Raw genomic sequence first — 25,669 nt, 5'->3', positions numbered from 1 at the left:
ATAAGTACTTTCATTGTATATGCAAGTATTTGTACTTGTCAAGAGATTAAAGTAGTAAAATCCGATAAATATAATATATTAGATTTGAAGAGAAGAAAAAAAGAAAACTATGCGTGTACTATATATATGCAATAAAAAGTTATTCACGAATGCAATATGAAATACGTATTTTTTTTGTTTTCGTAATTAAAGGAATCTTTTGGCATAATACTTATTAAAATAGAGATATCTGTATATATATAGATGTATATATTATATATCTATAGTTTCTTGGTATAGAATTTTTATGAACTAAGGAACAATCGGGCTTTAAAAGTCCGATATTAATAATATGATTTAACTCTAATATTGTTAAGTAACGTTAGAAAAATATGTAGAAAAAATATCATAAGGCTTGTTCTCCATATTTGTTTATATAAGATTGTTTGGCCATTTTAATAAGTTGATCGGACATAGCCCTACCTGTTTCTTTTACTAATGAAGTAAATTGACTATATTTATTTTGTAATAGTATATGTGGATGATCATATTCCTAAAAATTAGAAAAATTCATTTAATAAGTATACAAAATGAAGAAAAATAATCAATACATTTGAAATAGTTTAAAAGTAATATGAAAATAATTATTAATAGTAAAACGTACCGCCATACGACCCTTGTCCATAACCAATACTTTATCACTATCCATTATAGTATTTAATCGATGTGCAACAGTCAATACTGTACAAGAAGCAAACTTCTTTCTTATCGTATGTTGTATCAAAGCATCCGTTTGTGGATCTACATTGGCCGTTGCCTCATCGAGCATTAAGATACGATTATTTCGTAAAATTGCTCTTGACAAACATATCAGTTGTCTTTGACCAACACTGAAATTACTACCTCTATCAAGTACTCGTAATTCTAAACCATTTCCATTTCCTATTATTGCTTCTTTTAATTCGACCTATAAATAAAAAACAATTGATTAATATTCATATCAGAATATTTCTAACAGGTGTAATACAACTGAACAGGAAATGATTTTCGACTTTTTCTTTTCACAAGAAATTATTTCCTGCTCGGTTGAAAATATTCAAATATTAACTTCTTCCAAAGCTTCCCAAACAACATTATCCGTGAATTCATCAAATGGATCGAGATTACGTCTTAATGTTCCTGAGAATAAAACTGGATCTTGAGGAATGATTGATATATTACTTCGTAAATCTTCTAAAAATATAGATCCTGTATCAATATTATCAATTTCAATAACTCCTTCAACCTTTGCTAATCTGAATAATGCTGATATTAATGACGATTTTCCTGCACCTGTTCTTCCCACGATACCAACCTGTAAGAATATGATTATTGAATTATAATATAAATAAATAAAAATACAAATAAAAAAAACAATTACATGATAATATAATTGTATACCTTCTCACGTGGAAGGACCAAAAAATTTAAATTTTTCAAAATCGGTGGATCCTCATCTGTATATTTCATATATACATTTGTAAATCTAATACAACCTTGGCTAGGCCAATTCTTAGGTGCACTTTGAGGTAATTCGTTGGTAATTTGTTTGTCAATTTTCTTATAGAATTTTCCTTTATTACGTAAATTAGCTTCTGGTGGAAGTTGCGAGTATTCAAGGATACGTTCAACGGACATCATTAGATTAGCTATTTCGGCACTTTGTCGCATACCCCATTGTATCATACCAGTCATAGCCATAACTTGCGTAATTGCCAAGCCTACTTCTCCGCCAGAAAAACCTAAATACGATAATATTTATTATAATTACTATTATGAATTTTCTATTCACATTATCAAAAAATATGAATATATTTTTAGGAAAAAAACAAAAAATAAAACGAAGAAGAAGATCAAATAAGCGGAAGAAAATAATTCGTACTTGTATTCAGTAAAAGAAAGCTGAAAGTGACAAGTGATGTAAATATGAAACAAAATATATCCAAAGAAAATCCAAATGCTGTACTAGTTACAATATACATGTACACTGTAGACGTGTGCGTATCTTGAAATTTATCGAACTCCTTTTTTAATATTTCTTGTGCGCCGTATGCTCTTATTGTTGAAAGACCATTTAACGTGGCATTTAAATGTGTGAACACTGGTGATCGTGCTGTATAATCAAAATTATAAATTATTAGAATATTATTTTTCTAAATAATAAAACAAGAAAAAATAATTATAAAATAAAACTTACTCATGCCCTCTAGACGTTTAATATTCTTACTAGTTTTAAGATAAACTTTACGAATCCAATAAAATAGCGTTCCCAAAAATATTACAGGTATTAAAAACATTGGATTCACTATACATGATACTGCCAATGATCCAAACATTAGCATACATATTTGACCAGCATCTAATAAAGCCTTAGGCAATAATTCATCAATAGCTCCAATATCTTTGGAAAATCTATTAAGTATTCTTCCGCTAGGATTGGTATCAAAAAATCTCATGCTAGTTCTAATCAATGCGCTAAAAGTCATGTCGTATAAACGTTGACTGCATAGCATACACATTTTATAAAAAATTAAAGATCTCGTTATCCCAATAATGAATAATCCAAGAACAATTCCAGTATAAATATAAATATAAGTATCACTTATTCGTCCTAGTACTGCATTTTCCTCAGTGGCATTAAGTTGAGCATTTTGATAATGTATTGTCTCTTCTTCAGTAACCCTGAAGTCAAATATTTCTAATATAAATATCAATATTATAAATAAACATTTAAGATTATACAACAGACCAATTACTTACAAGATTGGAATAAAATAATCATTAAGACTTGCGACGCATTGAGTGACAATAATTAAAAGCAAGATTATGAAGGCAAGAAAGAGATTGGCACCATCTTGAAAATATCGAATAAAAATGGACCCTTTAATTACGCCCCGTGATGTTCCTTCCAAACCGTTATCAAGTGTTTCAATATCTTCGTTTTCTTCTTCGTCATCCGTACAAGCGCTACTAGCTTCTGGCGTATGGCTCTGTTGAATTAAAAATCAATTTAATTAATATATATTATTAATTTAATTTTTTAGTTCACTTATAGTTACAGGACACATATATGTAATAGTTGAAAACCTTACTCTATTACTCAATGAGGAAAATTGTCTTCGTATCGAAATCTTATCCAAGGAAGTATCTTCGCCCATCTCGTTATCTGTTGCCAATAAACTACTATATTCGGGATAATCGATCAGAAGATCGTGATAGTTTTGATACATTTTGAATTTTCCACGTTCCATAAGTATTATAGCATCGACTTCTTTTATGTATTGCAATTGATGTGTTGCCAATATTCGAGTTTTATTTGCCAAATATCGTTGAAGACATTCTTCAAAAAGATGTTTACTTATATGGGCGTCAACCTAATATTTCAATTTAATTAAAAATCTAATATTTTACTCTTTAACATGTGTTTATACTACAGTTATAAATATTATATAACTCATAATACACATCAATCTTTCTATTTTATTATAAATAAACAATGTAATGTATATTTTACCGCGCTCAAAGGATCATCTAAAAGATAAATATCCGCTTGCTTGTACATTGCTCTTGCCAAGTTGATTCTAGCTTTTTGACCACCAGATAAAGAACTTCCTCTATCACCAACGATCGTTAAATCACCCTGTGGAAATTGTTTGAAATCTCTAAGAAGGGCACAAGCTTTGACTATACGCTGATAACGTTGACGATCGTACGGTTGTCCAAATAGAATATTTTGTCTAACGGTAGAACCAAATACCCATGCCTCTTGACAAGCATAACTCACATTACCGTAACATTTCACAACGCCACTTATGATATTCATCTCACCGAGTATCGTCGAAAGTAGTGAACTTTTACCTGATCCTACCATCCCAATAACTGCATATAATTTTCCTTTCTCTAATGATAATTGTATACCTTCTAATATTGTATCTGTATGATTAGAATCCCAATTTGCAACTACATTAGTCATCGTAATTGCATATAAATCATCGGCTGTGGAAGCACGTTTATCTACAACAAAAAATTGAAATGTTTACAAATTTCAACAAATTGAAATAAGTTGCATTGTTTCTTTTTTTTTTTTTTTTTTTTTTTTTTAAATAAAACATTTACCACTAACAAGATGAGCGGTGTTTTTCAACAAATCGGTGGCAACGATGACCAATCCATTTTGTAAATTTGTTCCGTTATCATCAATATAATTTTCATCATTGACATCATCATCATCCATGTAAGGCAAATCTTGTCTAGATGCTCTGATCGAAGTTTGTCTCGATATAGAGGTAATACTACCGTTAGGACTTCTCGATAATTTATTACTAATAGTAATATTATTACTACGAAATTCGTCGTACATCAAGAAGTTTTGAAGTCTTTTTACTACCACAAGACATTCCGCAATTTCGGCAAAACCACGTACAAACATTCCCGACATTGATTGAGCAAGAATATTGAAGTACGATGAAAATACGAATACTTTTTCGGCAGTCAATTCATTGTGAAGCAAAATCATTGATACGAGTGTACAGTAAAGTGCCATTCTCGTGGTAAATAAATTAAAAGTCATATAAATACCACGAATAGAAGAGCTCTTACTGACTATTTGCAATTCCAATTTCCTAGCCAATTCAACCAACGCACAGAAGGGTTTTTCCCAAGCGTACATTTTTATTACTTGCACGCCAGAAATAATCTCGTCCATCAGACGTACACGTTCATCGGTTTTTATAGCTGTCTGTAATCTGAACTTGGAAGACAATTTGCCGGTATAAGCTGAAACAAACATAATCATTATCAAAAAAAAAAAATTATCTGGATATATAACGATAGTCCTAAGAAAAGGAACTTTTATTTTGGGGCTTTGTTACGTCTTTGTATCTTTCTTTCTTTCTTTCTTTTTTTAACTATTATATTATTAATAACATTGTATGCATTTAACGAAGAATAGGTGTGTGCAAACGCAAATGATATTTATAACTACATGCATATTACGAAATAACGATTGTTAATTCAAAATAAGTTTACGTAAGTAAGATAGAATGTTATAAACGAAACAATAATTATTAACTTTTCTCTTCTCTTAAAGAATAAATGAAAATTAATGAAATATTACAAATTTATTTGTTTAAAATAAGATGAAAAATTACTTAATAGGAAGTAATAATATCGTAAATTTTACGGATCGTTTATTGACACCCCTATTAAAGTAAGATAAAGAATGATAAAGAAAGATAATTACAACTCGATATTGATTTCTCGTATTAGTATGCGTAGATATAGTTAAAAGAGTAATCTTATCGATCGTATATACTTACACTGAATTGGTACGACCACAAAAACTGCAGCGATGCCAAAGAGACCAGAATATCCAGCTTCAGTATAAAGAAAATAAGCAATGATTAAAGCAGAAAGTGGTGCGGACCACATATGATGTACAAAAATGGAAACAAGATCGAATCTATTAACATCATTAGCCACTAAATTGACTACTTTTCCTGGAGCAGTATCCCTCAATGCCGTTTGACTCAATCGTAATGCCTGTTAAATGCACAATTAAATCTTTTATTACAAATGATATGTATTTTAGTTTGCTATTATGTTCACAGATGCACAAACATATATATATATATATATATATATATATATATATATATATATATACATATCTATTACATACATAAATTATACATAATAATTTACATACTTTTCTGTAGACTAGGGAACAAGCAGCAACTCTTACTTTAGCACCAATGTGAAATGCTTTAAATATTGTTTGATTAATTGTAATGACGCTAATTGCTGTTGCTATGCAAATACCGGATGCATATAAAAGTGCAGTTTGGTATGTTTCTCCGCTACCCTTTCTAAAATATCTTAAAAGACCACCCAATAGTAATGGTGTTCCTAATCTAATAAGGATAAACAAATACATTTCAATTTTTATATTATCATTTATCAATGTTTTTGTATGTATTGTGTTTTGTATTGTATTAAGTATAATTTAAATAATATACTCTGATAATACCTTATTACAAATTCATTAAGTATCTGTAGTAATCCTAAAAGTAAATATTCCATTAAAAAAGTACGAAATATCGCTCTCAAAAAATTCGGACTTCGTTTTCGTTTCTTCGAATTTTCCAATTCGATCTTCCATCGTCTAAAATAAATACAAAATTAATCTAATCTTGTATCTAATACTTAATCTAGGTTTATTAAAATCTTACTTACTTTTCTAATCTATCTCCAAGAATTGTAGAATGATCTTCTTTCAAGGGATCATATAAATCATCTGTTTCTAATACTTTTTTGTAGCCAATTTTAAATAAATTCAACGACCACCTAATTAGTTAAAAATACTTTTAAATAATTTGCTTTTCATTTAATTTTATCTCTTACATGTATTACAGTTGACACGACAAAATTTCACGTAAATAAATATATCAAAGTAAAATGCAACTATTTATAGATATCTTACAATTGAAACATTAAAACAAACTTAGAAAATATAAAAAAAAAAAAAAGAAAAAAGGAAAAAAATTGCTACTGTTCTGAATCAGCTAGAAAAAAAATATGCACAACAATTTTCTTCCTTTGTTTATTAATTTTTAGAATATTAAAAATCAGTGCTGATAAGCCGTGATAAAAAATTACTATCACGTTTTAAATATTGTACATTATAAATGATTTTCTAAACAACAATTTCAAGAACAATCGTCAAATTGCACAATATTTCATAATGGGTTACGTCTTTTTTTTATCTTTTCAGACAATATTTGTTCACGTTCATGCTTAAAAATACTCGTGTACATAGAATGAAATTTACAACTGTTATAATACTTCAAATCTCAATTATCTCCCAAACGAAGTGTGTAGTAATTTTTTATCAGATACAATTTTTATTATAAATGTGTGTGTGATCATTACTGTATAAATAATACACCCCCTCTTTTCTCCTAAAATTATAATTATCTATTTAAAGCAATCTATATCAACCTTCATAATTTGATAAGGTCATATAGTAACCAGAAGAATTATTTGTGTATACGCTTTTTAACTGAATCAGTTTTATGCAAATTTCTTTTATTAAACTCTTTTGTGATTTTAACGATATTTGTTTAAACATTAATTAATATAAATCCAGAATGAATACGTTAATTTCTTGAATAAATATCATTTCTTTTTTTATTTAATAGTATCTCATGATACAATGAATGTTTCATAAGAAGAATGATAATAGAAATAGAATAAGAAAACTACAATTTATATCACGTGTCTGCAATAACAATACAGTATATGATCAGTTTATTGATCCATCATGCATATATGTATGATAAATGAAGAATGATAAATAATAATTATCAATATATAAGTAATAATTTGTAATAGTAATAATATATAAGTATATATTATTATATATGCTTATACATATATAATTATATTTTTTATTTTATTTATTATATTTTTATTATTACTTATTACAAATTATATATTAAAATTATATATAATAAATTATATAACAATTAAATTATAATTATTAAACCAATTAATTATCATTATTATATAATTAATTAACAATTAAATTAAATTACATAACAATTATATAAAAATTATATAACAAATTATATAACAAATTATATATTAATATAATATATTATATATTATATATATTAATATAATATATTATAATTATATAAATTGTATAAGTAATAATTTGTAATACTATTAAATTCGCAAATAGATCCATATGGATTTTTACAGTTTATTTGTCAGAAAATTGCATCGATTGAAATATTATAAAGAATTACTTACCACCAAAATAGTACAGAAAGTATATTTGCCTTTTCTCTTGGATTAGGCCTAATCTTTGATTTACTTGAATCCATGATTTTCCTTTTGTTTTAAATAGATTAATAAAATGTTTGCTTCTTATATAAAAGATATACGATAATATATTGTAATTATTATTTAATTGTTAAAAAGCAATCGTATTAAAATATATCACTAATAAATCAAGCACAGTAATCTTCTTAATCACGTTAACTTAAAGTGACACTTATCTCGAAATCCACTTAAATATCTCTTTAATAATCGAGTACTTAACGATTGAGAACAAAATTATCACTGAATGCGAATTTAAATAATACGATTCGTTATACATCACAGCACACAAAATCTTCTTTTTTAATCTTCCGATTATGACTTAATCCAAAATGAAATCTTCAGCTTTTACACAAAGTTTCAGGAAGATATTAATGATCTGTTATGTAGTAGTAGTGGTCGTGATAGTTATAAAATCCTCGACATGTTTTAATAATTATCATCCTCTTGCTGTGTCAAATAGTTCGAACTAATTTCTTTTATCTTGAGAGGAGGCATTCGTCGTAGAACTAAAATCCGAAATAATTGAATATCTCAGAAGGTTGCGTCTATTTAAAAGAACATTTCGTATCACAATTATCAACCATATCTATCTTATCTAAAATCAAGCTTCGTCATTGTTCAAATAATTGATTTCCAAGTATGAATATCTTAAGTATTAAAATTCATTAAAAAATCCTTTCTATCTTAACCTTTCATAAGAAGAAGAAAGTTTCTATTGCAAGGAACAAAACAAAATTTCATTTCATTTCTACATTTTTAAATTTCATTTATAATTATTAATAAATATATTCTATCTTGTTTAAAAAGTAAATGTTATTGGAGTTTACTAATTGATTTTATTTTCACATTTGAAAAATTCCGAACAGATGTGTAAATACACGTCATATATATATTTGTGAATTAACATATTATAAAGTTCTTTTATTTTTGTAATATAATACGAAGAAACTTTTTATTCGGCTCAATATATAGTATATAAGTTAGAGAAAGCTATAATAATTATTGAATTTTTATTTTCATCATACTATAGTTTCAACAGGTGGCTGAAGAGAAAGGAAAGAAAGGTAAAGATACCTCTGTAACTTATAAAATTCTTCAAAGTACGAGGTCAACCGATTTTACAATACAGATTATATATTTTTTCGTGAGAATCAATTGTGAAATGTAAACAAAAAATATCGACAGAAATAAGAATTGTGTATTGTGTATGCAAAAAAAAGAAAAAATAAAAACAAAAATTACATAACGTTTCATATAATATACGAATGCTATATCTATTGCAGCTAAAATGCAACAATTTTTAAAGTAAAGTTGTTTTGTTTATTGAATTTTTTTTCGTCAATGATATTCCATATTTTTTCTTCGTAATTTGTATTTTAACGAATAGAATTTAAATACCTTAAATGTGCATTATGCAACAATAAAATAGAAAAATGTCAAATAATCCTGTGTGTATATATATATATATATGTTTGTATGCTGTAATTATTTATCATTGTATGTATATATACCGGAAAAGAATTTTAGTTGACCATATGTTCATTGCTTCACATAAGTGCATTAATATACAATAATTTATATATACACTATGTATGCATATATATTATCATCGTTAGTCAGCATCTTGTGGTTTTTTTCCTCAACATCATTTTCAAGACTACATTAATCAAATGATTTTTATATAATGAAATTTTATATAAGATCTAAAATTACAAGAACATAACGAAAAAAAAACAAATAAAAATAAATTTAATTCTTGTTTAATCAATGATCTTTTATTTGTTTATTTATTAAATAATAAACTCTTTGATTACGGCATATTAAATCATATTACTACCTTGATAAGATTTATGACGTATAACACGAGTTACATTTTTGTCAATATTTTATGTATCGACACGTAATAAAATTCATTGCCACTTGTTGTGACATTAATAACTGAATGTATATTGCTAATTATAGTTTTTGTAAATCAAGCTAACTTGTTTTTGATCGATTAATATTATCTTTTAATGTTATACTTAAATCAAATCAACTCAAAAAGAAAAGATTAATATCGCGATAAGATTCGATTTTCTTATCAAAATACTACTTTACTAAAATGGGTCCTATGGAATACTTCAAAACAAACTTTTCCGAAAGATAAGCGCATAATTCGGAAAGGGAAAGAAACAAAAATAAATTGAACAATGAAAATAAACGATAAGATGTTCGAAAAAAGAGAGGAGTGATTTTCCATTTATATATACCTGTAAGGTTGTGAGCCTTATTTGCTTAAACGGTAGTTTTGGAATGTCTAAATAAATACAGATGTCCTTGAGAACCCTGCTAGTTATGTCTGAATATATTTTATTTCAATCTATTCTTGGGTTCATTTTCTGGAACTATTTGAACTAATCTTTTGTTTGTAGATTTTAAAACGAAAAGTATCTATATAGAATTTCTAACTTAATTCATATAACATTTATTTTTAATTCGATCAAATTTGAATGTGTGAATAAATCCTTAGGTTTACTAAGGATAAACCTAAACATATAACTTGCACGATAAAACGAGAAGACATTACAGTCGATCAATTCTTTTATATAGGACGACCCTTCGAAAGTAACCCTCCCTGTATCTTTTTTCATTCTCGAACACGTTAAGGGATTTAATAGAATAGTTAATGAGCTTAACTTAAACGTTAAACGAAGATTCTTTGTATGAACTTACAGTAATGTATATCGTTGAAATCATTCAGATTCAAATTGTTGCATTTATTACTTAAAAATAATTGCAATTGTTACATATGTTGCTAAAAATTGATCAAACTGTAACATACAAATATTTTAAATAATTGTTGCATGTAATATATAATTCATTGGTTTGTATTTAAATAAACACGTTCACAATAGAACGTTCGAAGTTAGAACTCGAATCCGAACAATATCGCCTATCGTAATATTTTTTGACGAAGCGAACAAACAGAGTCGTTAAAAGGGAAATAATTTTTTACAGTTGATTATCTTTATGTACGTTGATATACGTTCACGCCGTAAATACATATCTATTGTACACTTCGTGTAGCATACATATAAATAAGTATTAACGAGTAAAGATACGTAAGCTTAAACGATAGAGAATTAAATGGCGTGATACGTGTAACGCTTGAGAGACATGGAGAATTCCCATCTTTCTTCTTTGAAAGCTGGGTCAATTGTTGATAGCACGTGACGCGTCTACATTTAATTTACAGTGGAATGACAATTGCGTAGTATAACGAATTACTTTTAACACTACCAACATTTCTATCAAGAAATTTGTTTCGAAAGGGAAACATTGAATAAAACAAAATTATAAGAAAATCAATTCTTTTTTCTTTACTTATTATCTTAATTATTTCCCATTAGAATAATCTTTCGCGCCAAGTTTCATTTTCTTTTTTATCTTCAATTCTTTTTAATATTTTTGTTTGTATTTAAACGTATTCAAGGAACATCTGAAAATATGTTTTTTTTTTTTATCGTATAAACCTCTCGTAACTAATATTATCGGTTATACAAAAAAATATTAAATATTATCTATATGTATGTATATATAAAATAAAAGAACTATCGTTTTAGCAATATATATTTCGATGATCTGCTATTAATAATCGATACCGTTGGCCGATTATACTCTTACGCGTTTACCTCATTGATTCGATGACTCGTTGATGACAATAAATAAATCATTTGATTCAATGAGATACAATTTAATATTAAGATAGTCTCTTCGAGGAGTATACTCAATCATCAATTGATCTTACGAACGACAATCTGACGTTTTCAATCATAGAATTTTTCTTATAATAAAATCTCACATAACTAACATTAGCTACTATAAATAATTATGGATTTTAATTTATCGAGATCATCAATCATTGAAGTATAAAAATAGTAATTGTTGATTATAATTCCATTCTTGACCCTAGTAAATATTTTTTTAAAAATCATCGATCATGAAATTGATCATATGCTGACTAACGGTCTATAAATTATGCTGACTAACGATCTATATCTTGATCATTAATCTATTATCGATCATACAAAATAGTATCAAATAAAATTCAAACGTAATTAATGCATTATCAAAACTGTTTGCACATTTTCTTTAAAAATACTAATAAAATAAAAATTAACAGAAACAATTATCAAGCGTGATTTTAAGAAATAGATCATCGTGCATAGATCTAAAGGAAACATTTAGAATTTACACATGTAAGTCAAAAAAGTATCCGATCAAATAAAATATTAAAAGTTCTTTTTTCGTGAAACACTCTTCATGGTTCTTTCGCGCATGTTTCATCATTCGAAGGTCGAACACACTCGGAACAACTTATCCGCATGCGTGAATAGAATTCATAGTTTCTGACGTGTATATATATATATATATATATACACACATGAATACTTTTTAAGCGTCATTATGTGATCGTGACATATAACGCTACAATCGACTTTGATCGAATCTCACGAGATGCAAACGAATTGAAGAAAAACGAAAGAGAACAAAATCTTAAAAACAACATTTTTCTCTCTCTCTCTCTCTCTCTCTCTCAAACGAGTTATATAATAAAAAACAGAAATTGTATTATTCCTATAAACATAAGGTTTAATATTATAACTGTATTTCTCGGAAGATCTCGTAGCCAGATATTTTCAGAATCACCAGAATAAATGCATTCTTCTTTCTATCTCTCTCCTTCTCTTTTTCTATCTCTTTTACCTCCTCTCACTCTTACCTATTGCTATCTCTTTTCCTTCTCATTTATCTCTCTCTCTCTATATATATATGTTTCCTTTAATTTCAAAATAAAAACATATGTACATTATCTTATAATTATAGTAAATATTATGATAATATAAATATGAACCGCTCTTAATTAAAATGAATTATATCTCTCGGATTGTAATATATTTCTTTTCTTCGTTATATTTATATAACAAGTTAATATCATTTTGAAATACTATAAATTATACTCACGTATAGAAAATAATGCGATAAACTATTGTAATTGATTAATTAATAATTAATATCGATTGTATAAATTATTCTTTTTTTTCATCACAAACTCTTGATTCACATAACAGAATTTCGTGCGTTACTATTTTTCACGGTAAAGTGGCGCCTTAGAATAATGATGATAATTAAAGATATCACAAATATAATAAAAATATTAATCAATTATTTTAAACGAATAAAAAAAAAAAAAGAAAAACACTTTAATTAATAAGAAATTTTACGCACTGCTACAAAAATTTCTATCCTTTGCCGCCTCTATTTTGCTCCATCAAGCTACATCATACATTTAGCACCGTAGAACACGTTCTCGAGACTAACCTAATCCTTACTGAGCATCCACTGTGCAGTAGATATGTATACATATATGTACTTATGTATATAATATATAAAAGTATTTTACATATGTATACAGGCACATATCTTTTACACTCACAACCACCAAAGGGTTGAACACGATGTCAGTACCATCTAGTTGCACAGTGTTGAACTAAATTTTTGAGCGCTAATATTCAAATGCTATTACAATAGAAAAAACGCGATAGTAACTAATTAATATCAATTTATTTCTATTGATATTTCTATTAGATTCAAGAAGAAAAAGCAAAAGAAATTTTCTTCTTCCGGAAGATTAAATGTAAGAAAACAGTTTATTTATTCATTTTAAATGCAAAATTGTTATACAATTAGTTTATATATATGAAAATAATAATGTTAACAGTATTATTGTAGTTACTAATTGATTTTTCTTACAACGTTATATTTATAATCTTATTGTCTATTCTCTTAGATAATTATTTACATTCGTTAAATCAATTTATAATTAGCATAGACCTGTCTATGATATAATAGGAAATTTTTTTCTATTTATCTTTTCTATATATAAAAAAGATATATATGTATTATGTATATATTTATATATATATATATATATATTTAAAATACTTTATTTATTTTTTTTAATTTTGTTTTTAGATATGTGAGGCATTTATCAATTCCTGCGTTTTTTTTTGTTTTGTTTTTTTTTTTTTATTATAGAATTAAAATTTTATAATTATTATTTAAGAACATGAAAGAAAGAGAGAGAGAGAGAGAGATTTTCATAGCTAAAAAGAATTTGTACTAATAACTATCATTTGACATGTTTTCGTTGTCATCATCATCATTATCATTCCTATCGTATTACTTCATTTTATTTAAAAAACACATAAAAATAGTCATGCTAAATATTTTCTATTTTTCTTTATATTTTCTTTTTCTTTCCTTTTTACTTTTTAAGAACTGTTATAATCGATTGGACATTACATTGCACTACTCCATCGAGCTATGAAAATATTTTTCTAATTTGCATTATAATATGCACAGCATGGAATATATAATAGAAATAGAAAGAGAGAAAGAGAGAGAGAGAGAGAGAGAGAGAGAGACATAGACAGAGAGAGAAAGAGAAAGTAAACATTAAATTTAACATGATTTCACTTATAAGAATCAGAGAGAATTTTTAGCATTTAATGCAATTAAGAAAAAAAAAAATTCGAAAAATATAAAAAAATAAATAGAAAAATACTGATAAAATATTATTTAAAAAAAAAAAAAAGAAGAAAAAGAAACAGAAAAAAAATACCGCACATAATAAAATATAATTATAATAGATGGCCTGTGGCATATACTTTAAAGATTAAAATATATATGTAAATTATTATTAAGTCATTATAAATTTAATAAATACTACGTATAACTATAGACCATTCGATACTGTTTTAACAGTTTCAAGTATTCAAGTATTAAAAATAAAAAAAAAGGAAATTCTTACTAAATTTTTATTATATGCCTATATTAAAAAAAAAAAAAAAAAGAAAAAAAGAGAAAGGAAAGAAAGAGAGTAGAAAAAATAAAAAAATATAGTCAATATAATATAAATTCGTAGTCTACTGTTGTTTTTTAAATCTAAGGTACAGATATACTCTTTGTTGTGTGTGTTTTCAGGCTGAAATTAACGTATTTATCCGTTCTATATTCTTATATAATTTTATTCTAATGTATTATGTTATCGCCGAGAATTTAATAACATTAAGGCAAGCTTTTCATATGCGTATGCTAAATTTTTATAAAGACCTTTTGAACAACCATTTTCTTGGATAGTTTGAAATCTGTAAGTCTTAAAATTTTTATCTTCATCTATGTAAGTAACAGCAGCCATTAAAGGGCACATAATTATTTTTGTATGATCCAAGAAATTTATCTAAAAAAAAAAATAATATTTAACAAAATAAATAAAACGAAATCAAATAAAAATTAATAATAATAATAATAATAATAATAATAATAAAAGTAATTATTAATATATAAAGAATAAAAATAAAATAAAGATTTCAAACTAATTAATTTGAAACAGTAATTAAAATGAAATAATATCAAATAAACGTTTAACTTACCTGTACCGTTCCGTTTGTTAATTGCATAACTACAGCAGTCTGTGTCCTAAACCATTGATGCATATATGGTATTCTTGAAAGTGAATCGCTTTGTTTAACAGCAATTGATCCACCTGCTTTCATTAAATGCTCGTTCATGTATTTCAAGAAAAAATTCATTAATTTCATTTTCTTGTCCAAAGAACTTGGAAAATCTTTAACAGTATAGTACAATTCATTTCCATCACGGTTTATATAATGGATATTGAAACCATTGGCCAGCATTATCAATCTTGTACCATCGTTAAACATTACACCTACTCCATCATCGGATAGCTGATATCCAAATCCATATTTATCTGAATAATCCACCCATTTACTAATCCATATTACAGGCTGTGCAGCTGGATCTGTCATTTCATCTATACAAATAACATATTTTAAATAAGATTACGTAATATTGCAATAACTTATAATAAAATATCTTTAATAAATTATTATGTATATATACATTATATATTATATATTCATATACATTAATTCGAATCTTCGCGAACTAACAATTCGGTTTTGCGACAATTTGACGATTTTCTTAATTTTAATATAAAAAATTATTTTATATTTTTATTATTTTTAAACATTCGCCAAGATTCAAGGAAATCTAATATAAACTAAGCATACACAAGATTAAATCTAGAATATAAAAAAATAAAAAGAAATATTGTTACTTTTAATTAAAAATAGCAATTGTTTTTAAGTATAGATAATTGATGAATTTCTTCCATTACAATAAATTCAGCAAAAATTGAAAGGACGATTCAATTAATATAAATTTCAACAGATGAAGGTAATTAAGCTTATAATGTGAAAAGGAAAGGATATGCATGCCTGAAGGATCCATGGAAAGCTGATACGGTCTTGGATACTCTGCATTAAGCAAAATTATTTGATTATTTTGCAAATTCTAGTGTAAGATTGATATTTATTATTATTTAATAAATATTATATTAAATAATAAATACCTGCAGAAGATGCTGTTTCGCTTGATGGGCGAGTCGATAATACAACAGTTAATTGATCTTTTAGTGCATGTAACATTTTCTTTGTATCCAAATTTGATTTGTGCACATGATTAACATCTTCTGAAGGTTTTTTACGTGCCGGACTGTTTGGCATGCGTAATCCATTATCATCTCTATCTCCACTAGCATTAAGATTCATTTCGGATAAAGGTTTACGTTGGTTATGCATTTCCAACATATCCAAACGTGGTGCCATTGTTAAGCACGAAAGTGGCAAACTTGTTGGTAAATAACCTTTAAGATAATATTAATGCATTAACATGTACTATTTGTTTCTATAATATTCAATAGTTTAATCATTTAATTACCAGATGAAAAAAAGATATCTTTCATTAATTTAGATACAGGAGGACGCTTTGAAGGTATTCCTTGTAGCATATTTGTAATCATGTTCATAGCAGGCTTACTAAGATGCGATGGTGTTTTATACTGAACTTGTTTAATTCGATTATATGTTTCTTTCAAACTCGATGTTTCAAAGGGAGGTTTACCAACAAGTAAGGTATACATTATACAACCTATACTCCACACGTCAACTTCATAAGAATGTCCTGCTTTAGTTAAAATTTCTGGAGCAATATAATTTGGCGTTCCACACAGTGTTCTATAAATAAAGTTTATATGTTATTTTTATTTATATGGAATCATATTATGACACGTTATCAATCATTTTCAATAATTACTTTTTACGCTCTCCCTCATGTTCCAATCGTGTTGCTAATCCAAAGTCACCTATTTTAACTTGTAGTTCATCATTTAAGAATAAATTACCTAACTTTAGATCTCTATGTATTATTCTATTCTGATGTAAATAGTGTACACCTTCTAAAATTTGTTTCATATAATACCTAGTTTCACATTCTGAAAGTGCTTTTCTACGTTTATGCAACTCCATCATTGACTACAAAGATACACAATTAAAATAACATTAAAATGACAATATATTATATTTCTTTGAACTTACTCTTTTACGACAAAGCTCAAGAATAATGTAAATGTTATGTGCATCATCAAAAAATCCATAAAATCCAACAATATTTCTATGATTTAAACTTTGATGTATCGTAATTTCTTGAGTCATTTTTTCTCTTTGATTACTCTTTGTCATCATCGATTTGGATACAATCTTTCCAGCAAAAACATGATGAGATTTGGACTCTCGGATTTCATAGCATTTAGCAAAACCACCCTTCAAACGATAAAACAAAACAAATATATGGTAATTCAATAATATTTATGTTCTATTCCTTATCAATATATATTTTACAAGTGATTATTGATCTCTGCTAATATCAATAAAAATGCATTTTTTATCACAATGTTTTATAAATACGCTCCATAATTTTAACAAAAAATTGATCAACTACTATTTTAGTTAATATTCATTTCAAAACATTAAAAATATGAATTCAAACCAATTAAATAAAAATTTGGATTCATAAAAGAACATGAAACATTCCTAAACATATATATATATATATATATATATATGCAAATCAACAGGTATCAGTTATAACATATCATCATTATTCCAACTTTAGTAATATCAAATATTATGATTCATGAGAATACATTAACAAAGTTAAAAGATAAGATGATAATTGATAAATTGTTGAAAAATAATAATATCTAATGACAAATTAAGATAGATATTAATTAATGATTATTGACTAAATAATGCATATTAATTTAACAAAAGAAAAGAAAATTATGAAAAGAATGTTTGACGAAAAAAAAGAAATGACACTAGAATATATAAAATAATAATTAAAAAATATAATTAAAAAAATATTTTCAAATCTTTAATTCGGTATACAGGCTTCTCATGGTGGAAAAAGAGGTTGACTTACCTTACCAAAGAAACGACCTTTAAGATAACTTTTACCTCCAACAGAATCGTGTATAACATCGGGAATAATGCACTCCTTTTCGTCTTTTGACATTTTTATGCTTTTTTAGATATTTTATGTTAATATTAATATATTACGAAAATAAATGTCAAAGCCGTTATTAAATACGTTACAGTCTATAGAAGAAGCTATACTTCCTGGCACAAAATACCTTCCTAGAAAATTTAAACCGCTGTTTTCGTATATTGGACGGCAAGCAACGGATTCTAATGTTTAAATCAAATATATATGACCAATCGTGTTAAGCTTACTTGTCACGTGACTTAAGCCGAAACCAAACAAAATCGAATAAGGGAGAATTAAAGAGTATTTCTCTAAGGAAATTAGTGGCGCCACCTGTCGTCCGAAAGGATACACTATGCACTTTATATTTGTACATATATGTGTACATAATATGTATATGCATATATACTATGGTTAACACTAAACATTTAGATAGAAATTAATAACAATTAGGCTTTTGTTATTTGTAATAATTTGTTATTAAAATAAAATAATTTACACGTATTTTGATGACTCTAATGATGAATTATTTCTATAAATTTAAAGAAAAAACAAATTTGGACATACCTAGAAGTGGAGAATAGTATAATTACAGTACTATTGTCTATATTTATAATTACATAATAAAAAGTATAATATAATCATTAAATTTTTTTATATTTCAACATACATTTATTAATAGTTAAATAATATAGGAAATGGGATTTAAAAAATAATTAAATAATAATTATTATTAAATGGCGTTAATGAAAATGCTGCATGTATCTTGTATATCCGGCAAAATTGAAACGCCAATTTAACTGGTATGTGTGGTCGATGAATCTTTTTCCGGCAGCCGGCGTCCATTTTCCTTCTCGGCTTATCCGTAGTTGGCGCGTATCTTGTTTATAAAAGCTTGGATATTAAATTAATATAAAAAGAGTAAGTATTTTAATAATAAAATTTATAGCAATTGTATAGTTAAATCGATTAATAATTTATATCGATATTTATTCATTATCGATTAGTGATGAAGTAATGAATACTCAACGTTTTATTGGTTCCGTGTCCTCTTGAATGGCGTCTGTGTTGTAATTATTTTTTCTTACAATTTCTTAACAAAATTTCAATTATTATTTTAGTTATTAAAAAATAATGGAAGGTGCTCCGAGTGGTGGTAGGGGCGGATTTAGGGGTCGTGGAGGTCCTGGTGGTCCGATGAGAGGACGCGGTGGTTTTGGAGATAGAGGAAGGTAAATTTTAACTTTAATTTAATTTTTACATTTAACCCCTAAACTATACTCGTAAGGATCAATGAAAATTCCTTAATTTACATATACATTTTTATTAATTTTTATATTTTTTTATACAAGGGGTGGTCCTCCAAGAGGAGGTAGTATGATGCGAGGAGGTCATGGTAGTGGGCCTGGTGGTGGAATGAGAGGCGGTCCACCTGGTATCAGAGGCAGAGGAGGTCCTCCAGGTAGAGGTGGACGTGGCCATTTTCCGGGGTAATTTCAACAAATTTCTCTATTAAAATAATATAAATACAGCATATTTAATAGTTAATATATCATGACTAGTGAATTGATCAGTTTTAAATTTTAAATCAAATTTCTACGTTCAATATTATATATATATAAATAACTGTTTAAATGCCAAACAGGCTCATTGCTTTATTAAGGTAATTAATGTGAAATATTGTTTTAGTGGTCCTCCAGAACCAGGAATGGCTGGTGGTCCTGGTGGTGGTCCTCCACCTCCAGGTTTAGGTGGTCCTCCAAGAGGAGGAAGCCGAGGAGGAGGAAGTAGCGGTTTCCGTGGCAGGGGTAGAGGAGATTTTGGTAGAGGAGATAGTCGTACTTCAAGTAGTAGTTTCCGTGGACGTGGTGGTATGGACAGAGGAAGTCGTGGTAGTTCAAGGTAAATTATAATGAATTTTTATTATTATATATTCTATAATTTTTATTGTTAATATTGGTATAATTTTTAACAGAGGTGGATCAAGTAGAGGTGGTCTAGGTGGAAGAGGAAGTTTTGGAAATCGTTCTAGTAGGGGTGGCAGGGGTGCACCAACGAAAAGAGGTGGTGGCCCACCAGGTGCAAGTGGTCCTTCGAAGAGACCAAGATTTGATCAACCATCCTCACAACCATCTAATGGTTATGCAACACAAGCTCCAAAGTAAGAATTTATGGTTTTTAAGAAATATCAAATGTTATAAAATATAAGTAACAAATAACATGATTGTATTATTTGTGATATAGTCAAGGGGGATATGGTGCTGCTGGAAATGCCTATGGTGGTGGCCAACAACAAGCACCGCAACAGCAACCAGTAGGAGGATATGGTGGTGGTTATGGATCTCAACAGGGTTATGCGCAATCATATCAAGGATACGAAAGCTATCAACAGCCACCTGATTATGCACAAGCTGCGGTAATAAATATGTTTTTATTTAGAATATTATTAGAATATTATTTATATATATATTCAATAATGAAAATATAAACATAATGTGTTTTAATTGTACACAGGGTTATCCACCCTCAGCACCACCTGATAATAGGTACGGAGGAGCTCCTGCTGTTCCATCAACTGGAGGTTTTAATACTGGGGATCCTTATAGTTATGGCAAAGCTCCGCCCTCAGGTTAATATAAATATACTTTTCCATTTACATATATGTATTATTTATGAATCTTATATATCGTATAAAATTTTGTTTCAATTTATTAATTTTGAAAAATAAACCTAAAACTTTTTTATATTGATTAAGATATAAGTCGCTTTTAATTGTATATTCTTCTTCTTCTTCTTCTTCTTCTTTTTCTTCTTAGGGCTTCATCCTGTTATCTCTAACTAAACAGCCTAAAGAGGCTATTTTGTTAGTTCTGGGAGCGATTATTTTTTTTTTTTTTTTACCGAGGGTAGATTGCTAGCCTCGCCCTCTAACCCTTCCCTTTATCTGAGCTTGGGACTTAATTATATATTAATGTTAAATAATGTATTTATAGCTGGCTATCAGCAAGAGGCAGTAGCAGCTGCAGTAGCAGGAGGTGGGGGTCCAGGTTATGCTCCTGCTAACCCATATGATGACAGATCTAATGCTACCACCATAATCAACCGGGGTGGTTATTCAACACAACCTTATGGTTAGTTTTTTTTGTTTTATTATAATATTATTTTTGTGTAGTTTTTTTTAACACATTGAATGCTAGTACTTACATTGTGTGTCTACAACGAAACAGATTAATTTAGAATTAGTTTTTTCAGTACAAACGTTTTGAGAGTATTCTATGCTCAAAAATAAGAAAAAATGTTAAATAAACGTAGGTCATTTAATGCTTTATTCAAAAGTTATAATATAAATTATATAACTATCTGAATGTGCTATCCAAAATGTTTCTACTTAAACAAATACAAGTTTGACACTACTGTAGTATGGTGTTTATGACAAGGCTAATTTTTTGTTAATTTCTATTAGTTTTTGTAACTGCATCCCTAATTCATTCTACTATAACATCTGGTATATGATACACAAAAATTTTGACAAGATTGGTTTAAATTGATATTTTGTATGTTTACAGATTATCCAAATCAGGATGGAGTATATGGAAAACAAGATTATGGTAAGTACTAATTAAATTTTAAAAACGTCGTATTTTAGAGAAATAAAAAGAATTATCGTCTATACAAGATTTAATTATTTTATTACAAAATAGATAGAAACTTAGACTAAAAATGAATAAGAATAGGAACATTGCGAAATTTATATTAGAAAAAAAATACTTTAAAAGGTATAAGATATTAATTATGGAAAGAATGTATAATGAATTAATTGATATTCATGAAGAAACTTGTATATATATATATGAAAGCAATATATGATTACTTAGCTGATTATTTTTCTTAAAGCAATATAAGATCATAGAAATTTTAGTAAATTTCATAAATCCGATTAATAATCAATGATAGAAAAGTACAGGTCACATACAATTTGATGAAGTAATAATGCGTATGTATATTTTCTTTTATTAATCAATTATGATAATAAAAGCGCTAGGCATGAGAACATCAGGCAAATCAAATAGAAATGATTTAATATAAATTAGGTGCTAATTGGTGGTTCTTTGTTATTAGAGAAGATATTGCTTATTAAGTCCTAATAATAAAAGACATTGTTTCTTCAAATTAATTTTATATTAACAAATCTTTCCTAATATGGTAAAATAACAAAGAATTATTGCGCATGTACAGAGAATATAAATGACAAATTAAGATATCTTATTTAGGAGTAAAAGATGATGAACAAATAATAGAAAAATTAATCACTAATATATTTTTTAGTAGTATACACGGCTTCTTATGATATACATAAATAAATATAGGCTTATTATATTGATTTATTTGATGTATATATATATATATATATATACATACATATACATATAACGATAAAAATATTAAATATTGAATCAAATCTAAAGTTATACTTTCAAAGTGATTGAACGGAGGAGCTATGGTTGTTTGCAGGTGGCAGTGCTGGTTACCAAAACGCCCAGTCTCAGCGACGATATTAAATATCATATACACAGCTATTTAATTATAACCGTCAAATTCATTTTGCAAATTTGAAACTATGTTTAACACAAGAATTAGTTGATTATTGATGACTTAGTAATCGGAAATATACTAGCATGGAATTTGACTGCAGTAAAGTGGATATACTTTATTAGGTATAAGAATCTTATCTGCGTTAAAATGATGGAAAACATTTTAAAATAAGTGTTTTTTCTAATGGAAATGATAAAAATACGCAAGAGTAAAACAAAAAGTTGTTCAATTATATGATCTAAAAATTGAAATGACAAAGCGTTTTATACTTGACTAGCAGTATATAGTATCTACTATGTCATGTTTCACTTATACAATTTTATAGGATTAAGTTTAGTTGCTGTACAGTCTTCTTCACTCACGTTGCGTATTGTAAAATAAAATCAGTTGATAAAATCATTGTAATTGTAAGGAGAATGATGTCAAGTTTTCTTTTCTTGCGATAGATTAATTTTTTCTATTTTACAAATATACATTTAAATACACAAATTCAAATTTAGAAACAGAACAGTTTAATACGTAATTATGTTTAAATTTATATTTCTCGTAGTGTAATCTTTATTTTTTATTTAAATTAATTGAAATAACTATAATTTTTATTAGTCAATAATCGATAATAATGCGATTTTTTTAATTATAGTGTCTTAACGATTAAAGAAAAATATAAATAAATAAAATGTTTCAATTTTATGTACGAATTTTAGGTTGGTATATATTAATTTTGATTAATGATCTTAATGGATTTGTAAGAACTTAATCTCTATTAAAAATGATTAGAAGAAAACAAAAAATTAGTATCGTTTATCATAGATCAAAGGATTCAGTGCTAAATTAATTTTTACACCCATAAATATAATACAAATTAAGATATAATTAAAATAATGTCACACTGGCAGAGACAATCAAGGCACAAATAGTGATAAGAAAAGTTAAGAAAATAAAAGAAAGCTTTTAAAAAAGAAATTCAAGAAAGGTAAAGGAGTGTGACTTCCTGTGATATTTGTGCATGCAAATTAGACAAACTTGTCCCAGCCAATTGTGTCTCTCTCTCTATATATATATATACATATATACATACATATATACATATATATATATATATATTAGGATTTTGAAAAAGAAACAAGTTTTATATTTATGTTTTATTCATTATATCAAACAATAATTTTATCTGCAACTAAACTTTAGAAAAATTTTATTATCATATACATATATATGTCTATATGTATATAAATATATAAATATCATTTTTATAGTAGTAGTATTGATTCTACATTGTATGCAATAGAAGAAGTATTGAAATGGAGAGAAACAAAAAAATATCGTGCAAAAAACGCAAATACTTTCATATTTATTATCATCTCCTCACCTTCGACACAAGAGAATTTGGATGAAAGAAAATGAGAAAAGCTAGCGATGAAATGAAAACCAGCATCTGCCCTAGGAAATCATCAAAACGAATAAATTGGGCACCAGGTGTACACATTTAAATGTCCCCAGCTCAAAAGAGCAGCATATAGATGTACAAATAACGTAGGTATGAGCTTTTGTTAAAAATGATATTAGATATATTAATCACTATTATTATTTGGTAATAATAGTAATAATAATAATAATTAATAATAATAATAATATATAATAATAATAATCATTATCATAATAATAATAATAATAATCTGTAGAAGTATTACTTTTTATTGTAGAGATCAGTTTAAAATGATTTCTTTTTTTCACCATAAAATAAGATTCACTCTATAAGCGCACATATAAATAAATAATAATTATAATAACAAATAATAGGTATATCAAGATCTTGACAAAAACTAAGTTTATTTCACAGGCGTAACAACAACCTGAGAAACTTAAGAAACAGAATGAAAGAATGAGAATACCTTCCTTCCATTATCACCAAGAAGATACCAATTCTGATTTAAAAAGAAAATAAATAAATAAGTAAATAAAAAAAAAAAACATATCGAATGATGATTAAACAGTCAAATAATAATTTGTCAAATGGTACAGGTACTATCGTATTTAAAATTGCATTCAATGACGTTAGCGATTCGTTATTTAGATTTTTGGTATCGTAATATATAAATATACTTATACATATATAATATACATACATATTTTATAGATATATATATATATATAAATATAGAGTCCTTATTTAATTTAATAATTGTTAGAAATTTAAACCACAAAACACAGTAAGGATTTAACTTCGGCACATATCATTTTTCGTTTGACATCAATATTTCTCGAAATATGTTCAATATAAATTAGCTATATATATATATATATATGTATATATGTATATATAACTAGTTTATATATAAATGTAGCACATTTTTGGCAATTTCGATATAATGATGAAAACTTTGAACAATAAAAGAGAAAAAAAAATGCCAAAATTTGTTAACAACACTTAATGTGCACTATATAATCATTAATAAATATTAAAAAAGCAAAGCACAAATCAATGAAACAAATGCTCGAGTAAACTACAATCCAAGCTGAGGTGAGTAAATAATATAAATAAATATCTATCAATTTTTGTGCAAAAATACAATATTATCATTGAATGATCTTTCCCTAAGGAGAGTTTAATGTCGAACGAGTATAGAAAAATTAATTTTAAAAAAGAAAATCGATTTAAAATACCAGCATCTATCGAGTATAAAGTGGAGCAATAAAATATTAATAGGCTTATAGAAATAAA

General features: G+C 26.8%; 3 protein-coding genes across 6 annotated transcripts; 1 reads left to right on the top strand and 2 right to left on the bottom strand.

Moving 5' to 3' along the window:
- Positions 1–327: 327 nt before the first annotated feature.
- LOC107071910 (ATP-binding cassette sub-family C member 4) lies at positions 328–13,313 on the bottom strand. 4 transcript variants are annotated; one of them, XM_089178755.1, is made up of 17 exons: positions 13,174–13,313; positions 12,910–13,054; positions 7,834–8,411; positions 6,253–6,363; positions 6,047–6,181; positions 5,726–5,930; positions 5,337–5,559; positions 4,135–4,794; positions 3,533–4,032; positions 3,111–3,392; positions 2,779–3,008; positions 2,216–2,700; positions 1,901–2,131; positions 1,420–1,760; positions 1,088–1,333; positions 644–946; positions 328–532 (listed from the first exon to the last, which is right to left on the bottom strand). In XM_089178755.1, exons 3-17 carry the CDS (start codon positions 7,905–7,907, stop codon positions 386–388), a joined length of 4,173 nt encoding a protein of 1,390 aa, XP_089034881.1. In that variant the 5' UTR covers positions 7,908–8,411; positions 12,910–13,054; positions 13,174–13,313; the 3' UTR covers positions 328–385. The 4 variants fall into 4 exon arrangements, with proteins under 4 accessions (XP_089034881.1, XP_089034882.1, XP_015186827.2 ...); XM_089178756.1 differs by adding an exon at positions 12,668–12,724 and having other exon boundaries at positions 12,910–13,266; XM_015331341.2 differs by lacking the exon at positions 12,910–13,054 and having other exon boundaries at positions 13,174–13,299.
- A 627-nt stretch (positions 13,314–13,940) lies between these two features.
- On the bottom strand, positions 13,941–18,534 carry polo (Serine/threonine-protein kinase polo). Its single transcript, XM_015331386.2, has 7 exons — positions 18,292–18,534; positions 17,406–17,630; positions 17,125–17,342; positions 16,750–17,045; positions 16,382–16,675; positions 15,381–15,781; positions 13,941–15,187 (listed from the first exon to the last, which is right to left on the bottom strand). The coding sequence occupies exons 1-7, from the start codon at positions 18,382–18,384 to the stop codon at positions 14,993–14,995; spliced, it is 1,722 nt and encodes a 573-aa protein (XP_015186872.1). The 5' UTR covers positions 18,385–18,534; the 3' UTR covers positions 13,941–14,992.
- A 586-nt stretch (positions 18,535–19,120) lies between these two features.
- Positions 19,121–23,738, top strand: LOC107071917 (uncharacterized). Its single transcript, XM_015331355.2, has 10 exons — positions 19,121–19,275; positions 19,476–19,586; positions 19,707–19,844; positions 20,044–20,256; positions 20,330–20,515; positions 20,599–20,770; positions 20,869–20,983; positions 21,348–21,485; positions 21,921–21,962; positions 22,867–23,738. The coding sequence occupies exons 2-10, from the start codon at positions 19,489–19,491 to the stop codon at positions 22,911–22,913; spliced, it is 1,149 nt and encodes a 382-aa protein (XP_015186841.1). The 5' UTR covers positions 19,121–19,275; positions 19,476–19,488; the 3' UTR covers positions 22,914–23,738.
- The last annotated feature ends 1,931 nt before the right edge of the window (positions 23,739–25,669 follow it).

The sequence above is a fragment of the Polistes dominula genome, unplaced genomic scaffold, assembly GCF_049000335.1.
Source record: "Polistes dominula isolate Pdom_NZ unplaced genomic scaffold, Pdom_raw_medaka contig_18, whole genome shotgun sequence".
NCBI classification, from domain to species: Eukaryota; Metazoa; Arthropoda; class Insecta; order Hymenoptera; family Vespidae; genus Polistes; species Polistes dominula.
Note: the sequence above shows the minus strand (reverse complement) of the source record. Positions and strands in the feature narration are given on the sequence as shown.